General features: G+C 26.3%; 1 protein-coding gene across 1 annotated transcript; it reads left to right on the top strand.

The window, feature by feature from the left end:
- Positions 1–723: 723 nt before the first annotated feature.
- On the top strand, positions 724–3,426 carry LOC119611843. The gene is made up of 2 exons (XM_037967552.1): positions 724–1,631; positions 1,695–3,426. Exons 1-2 carry the CDS (start codon positions 724–726, stop codon positions 3,424–3,426), a joined length of 2,640 nt encoding a protein of 879 aa, XP_037823480.1.
- Positions 3,427–6,178: the final 2,752 nt, after the last annotated feature.

Here is a 6,178-nt window from a genome sequence, read left to right on the forward strand (position 1 = left end):
ACATTTGAATACAATTAATACATTATAAACAAATTTTTAGGAATTGGATAGGTGAATTTACGTTCGTATAGAACTTATTTATGTTGAGTTTTATTGGGGATTTTAATATGATGATCGTCTGCTTATTAAAGATGATCATTTTTATAATGTTTATTTCTTGTTTGATTTTTTAAAGTGCGAATGCGTATTTTTATTTACATTATTCTCTTCTTTTGTTTATATTAGAGTTTACATTTGTTAGCATGTGCCATGTACTATATGCTAAGATTGTCGTTTATATGTATGTTGATATAGTTGACAGTTTCTATCATGTTTGTGCATGATTTCTATATTTAAAGAAAGTTAATATTGAGGCGTGAATCAAGTTGATTACTATCTTCAGTTACGTTAGTGCATATTTATATCTTAAATGAACTGATTCAATTAAAAAATTATCAAGTGTATGTTTATAGTTACTTCAATTCAAATATTAGAGAAATAAATAATATTTCAATATATGAATCCAAAGGAGTTAACATAAAAAAGTAGATTATTGACTTGTCATATATTTAAAACAAAATATTTTAACGTATTATATTGAGTATACTTCACTACTTTCCCAAGAACGGATCAATTGTTCTAAACATACTTTTTTAATTAATTAAAAATTTAAACATTTAAATTTTGTTAATTATACTATATTTGAAATAAACAATTAAAAATATAAATAAATTAAATAAAAAAATGTCTGAAATAAGTCATGAATCCACTCCAGGCAGTGCTGCTGCCGAACAATCAACATTTAATGGTTTTATTAAAAGGGAGAAGAGCGCGTTTAAAAACAGAATTATCACGTTATCATACAATATCAATAATGAACAATGTCTCATACCAGAAATATTGTTGAAAAAAGCTGGCAGAGAATTTATGGAGGAAGTCTATAAATTTTTAAAACTTAATATTGGCTTAAAGTTCAACGTTGAACTCCATGCTCTTTACGCCAAGCCCAACTTAGATGATTTAGAAAACACCCCATTAGATGTGAAAAGTTTTCAAACAAAAATGAAAGAAATGTTCGACATCAGCGAATTTGAAGTAAAATTTACCAACAATATTGGAAGCATTTTACAAAAAATGGAAGAGTTTCAGGAAAGAGACAGTGGTTGGACTTTAATACAATTAATAAAAGTTGTTCTAAATATAAATAAGTATCAACCACTGAAGGGTTCATCCTATATATCACTACCCAAAAAATTGTTAATGAAGAACGCATGCGTAAATGTCAAAAATAATGATGAATTTTGTTTCAAATGGGCCGTGATATCAGCCATAGTTAATTTGGAAACAAAGGCAAATCGTACATCTAATTATAAAGTGAATATTTTGTCGAAAAATATTAACTTGAAGGGCTATTGCTTAAATTTCAATGGATTGAGCTTCCCATTAAAAATAAAGGATATAACCATTTTTGAAGAAAATAATCCATGTATAAGTATAAATGTATTTGGATATGATGAAGCAAATAACATTGTTGTTGGGCCATACTATAAAACAAAATGCAAAAAGCCTAATCATATTAATCTTTTATTTCTTCAAAAAAGTATTGGGGATAATACCATGTGTCATTATGTATGGATTAAATCTATTTCAAGGTATGTATAATATAAAAAAAAAAACATATCCTTTTGACTATTTGTATTTTACTAATTTTACAGATTGATTAGAAACCAACAAACGAAAAGAAAAGAGAAGGTATTTGTATGTGATGATTGCTTACAACATTTTCATCTGATAGAAAAATTGGTAGCACACCAGAAGAATTGCGGTCAAAAAGTATCTTATGTTCCGGAAAAAGATAAGTCTACTTTAGAATTTCAAAACTATTGTAATTCTATGGATGTACCGTTTGTAGTATATGCTGATTCTGAATGTATATTTGAAAATATTCAAACATGCATTCCGAACATGGATTCATCATCGACAACATTAGTTGATAAACATATTCCATATGCATTTTCATACTACATTAAGTGTGCTTTTGATAATAGTTTAAGTAAATTACGTAGTTTTAAGGGATTTAACTCAGCAAAATTATTTATAGAGAATTTAGTATCAGATGCTAAATTTTTAAATGATAATTATTTAAAAAATATTATACCAATGGCACCCTTGACCGAAGAGGAAAATTTAGATTTTTATTCAAATAATATATGTCATATTTGCTCAAAAAATATTTTAAATGAAGAAAAAGTAAGAGATCATTGTCATTTAAGTGGAAAATATAGAGGACCGGCTCATAATACTTGTAATATAAATTACAAATTACCTTCATTTATCCCAGTTATTTTTCACAACTTTTCGGCATATGATTGTCATTTATTTGTGAAAGAGCTTAATAATATTGATGATGGTCCCATTAATATTATTCCACTCAATAAGGAGTTGTATATATCTCTTTCAAAAACTATTAATAGCGATAACGGTCGCAATATTGAAATAAGATTTTTAGACTCATACCGGTTTATGACATCGAATTTAGATAATTTAGTTAAAAATTTAACTCAGGATGAACTGAAAGTCGTCAAAGAATTTCATTCTGACGATAAAAGTAAATTTAATTTGTTAATAAGAAAGGGTGTTTTTCCATATACATATTTAAATTCAGTAGAAAAACTCCAAGAACCTTGTTTACCAACCATAGATGAGTTCTTTAATAAATTAACTGAATCAGAATGTTCTATAGAGGACTATGCACATGCACAAAAAGTTTGGAATACTTTTGAGTGCAAAACATTAGAAGATTACTTAATGTTATACTTAAGAAGTGATGTTTTATTATTAGCCGATGTATTTGAAAACTTTAGATTAGTCTGTAAAAACATCTATAATTTAGATCCATGTCATTACTATACGGCACCTGGTCTATCTTGGGATGCAATGCTAAAAATAACAAACATAAAACTAGATTTGCTTACCGATATTGAAATGATTAATTTTTTACAAAAAGGAATTAGAGGTGGAATTGTTCAATGTTCTCAAAGACATTCTGTTGCAAACAACAAATATCTTTCTGACTACAATGACAAATTGCCCTCTAAATATTTAACATATTTAGATGCTAACAACTTATATGGTTGGGCAATGTCTCAATCTTTACCAGAGTGTGATTTTGAGTGGATTGAAGATATTAGAAACTTTTCATTGGAAAGTATTCCGATAGATTCTGATACTGGATATATTTTAGAGGTAGATTTGATATATCCCATAGAAATTCATGATAGTCACAACAATCTTCCATTTTGTTGTGAAAATAAAGCACCACCCAGTTCTAAAGAGAAAAAATTAATTGTGGATTTAAACAACAAATATCAATATGTAATCTATTATAAGAATTTACAACAATGCTTAAACCACGGTCTAAAATTAAATAAAATACATAAATCCTAAAATTTAAGCAGTCTAACTGGTTAAAAAAGTATATTTCCTTAAATAATTTTCACCGAACAAATGCAAAAAATACATTTGAGAAAAATTTTTTCAAACTGCTTAATAACGCTGTATATGGTAAAACTATGGAAAACGTTGATAAACGTAAAAACATTAAAATTGTGAGTAAATGGGAAAATGAAGGAAAAAGACTTGGAGCTCGTGCTCTAATAGCAAAACCAGAATTTCATTCTGTTAGTATATTTGAAGAAAATATGCTAGCAATTGAATTAAATAAAACGTATTCATTTTATAACAAACCCATTTATCTAGGTTTTACAATTCTAGAACTATCTAAATGGAAGATGTATGATTTCCATTATGATTATATTGTTCCTAAATACAATTCAAAAGCTCAACTTAATTATATGGACACTGATTCATTCATTTATACAATTGAAACGGATGATTTCTATAAAGATATAATTGATGATATCGATTCAAGATTCGACACTTCGGAATACGAATCTGATAATCGTTTTGGTATACCAAAAAAGAATAAGAAAGTATTAGGAATGATGAAGGATGAAAATAATGGTATACTTATGAAAGAATTTATAGGTTTAAGAGCTAAAATGTATTCATTTAAAACTGAAGATCATAAAGAAATCAAAAAAGCTAAGGGTGTCAAAAGTAATGTAGTTAAAAATTTAAGTCTTTCAGACTATAAGAACTGTTTGTATAATAAAAAAGTATATTATGGAAATATGATTATCTTTAAATCAAAATTACATGTTTTGTACACAGCATATATAAATAAAATTAGTTTAAGTTATTTAGATAATAAACGATTTATTTGTAATAATAATGTTAATACTCTTGCTTGGGGGCATTATAAACAAAAACTTTTAATAAATAATGATGATGAAGATCATGTTATGACCGATTTAAACATGATTAAAATGAAAGTAAATGACATCAATGATGCATCCATAAGCAATGAAGATGAATATTTAATGGAAATAGAATAATAAGATTTTCCTTTTATATAAAAATGTTTAGACTTAGGCTAATAATTTTTAAGAAATTATATATCACTTAATATACTTACATATAATATTGTATTAACTTAAGTATGTTAGTTAAGGGAAATTTATAAAAAAAAAAAAAAAAAAAAAATAATAAAAGCAAAAAAACTGTAAAAATTTCGTTTCATTTTAAGAATTTAGAGCCAATAACGAATGTTTTAATATTGGTGTTACACTTGCGTACATCGAATTATATATGAATATTATTGCGCAAGGTTATGAAATTTTAATAAAAAAAAAATTATGCTGGAGATATTAAGTGTCCACAAAGGGACAAACAAAAAAATCGAAAGCAAATAAAAATAAACATTTAACTGCCAAACGGACAACAACAAAAAATTAAACACACTCATTCAGTGAGTACGGCGCATACGTATATACAATCCAACATACAAACACAACAGGACAGACGAATTTAGCTAATGGAATCAGACTTAAGTAAAATGCAACATAAACATAAATAATTATCGATATTATTACGCAAGATTATGAAAGACAACTACTTAGAACAGAAGAATTTGGGTCAAAAACTCATTTTTGATAAAGATTTGATTTTTACCTTAAAATATGAATTTTTAAAAAGTTAAGTTGTAATTGAATTCTAATTAAGTTGGATTCAACGTTAGTTGAGTTTTAATATAAGTTCAGTTTAAATTTTTTGTTAAGTTATAGTTTTGTTCTATCTCAATTCGAGGCTGATTATTGTTTAGATCTAGTTCAGTTGGAACATTTTTGGACTAAAGAATCATATTTTTAGTCAAAAAAAAACTTAATTTTTGGAGAAAATGTATAAAATTGCTCTAAGAATGCAATGATTTGTTAAAAAGTCTATTTTTCTGTAAATTCTTGTTCCTTTAAGTTGGAATCTAAATAATTTTATGTTAAGTAGCAGTCAAGTTGTAGTTTGTTCTAGTCCGGTTCTGTATAAATTTCAGTGTCGTTAGGGCTTAGTTCTAGTTAAGTTGGGATATTTTTGGATTAAAAATCTTATTTTTAGTCAAAAACTTAATTTTTGGAGAAAAATTAATTAAAACTACACTATGAATGCAATGTTTTTCGAAAAAGTATACTTTCCAGCTTATTCTTGTTCATTTAATGTAGAATTTAATTCGTTTAATATTAAGTCGAAGTTAAGTCGAAGTTAAGTTGTAGTTTAGTTCTAGTCCGGATAAATTCCAGTCTGATTCTTATTTAGCTCCAGTTAAGTAACAAAAATATTTAAAATTTTACAAACTAATTTAGTGAACATGGAGCATTCGTATGATTTCGACATGGACAGACATAATTGACTCAGATGAAGAGAAAATCACATATTTACAAAAAATATTCATACATATATACATATAGATGTATATGTACATACATATGAATATCATCTATCTTCTTAATAATGTTTATTATTCTTATATTTTTTTTTTTTTTTTTTTTACAGTTTCAAGTGCGATTGCGTATTGTTTTCATTATACTCTTGTTTTGTTTATAATTTAAACAAACTTTTTGACTTCAAAATAGTGAGTGTATTAAACATACATGCTTTATTACTGATATTTCTGAACGCCTGGTGCTAACCATTCGATATTAATGCATTTTATCCTACAAATACACTAAATATACTACATGGACAGACATAATTGACTCAGATGAAGAGAAAATCATATATTTACAAAACAATGTACACATATATA

Source organism: Lucilia sericata, unplaced genomic scaffold (genome assembly GCF_015586225.1).
Source record: "Lucilia sericata isolate MDLA Ls3-8-SP2 unplaced genomic scaffold, ASM1558622v1 Contig001544F_arrow, whole genome shotgun sequence".
Taxonomy (NCBI): domain Eukaryota; kingdom Metazoa; phylum Arthropoda; class Insecta; order Diptera; family Calliphoridae; genus Lucilia; species Lucilia sericata.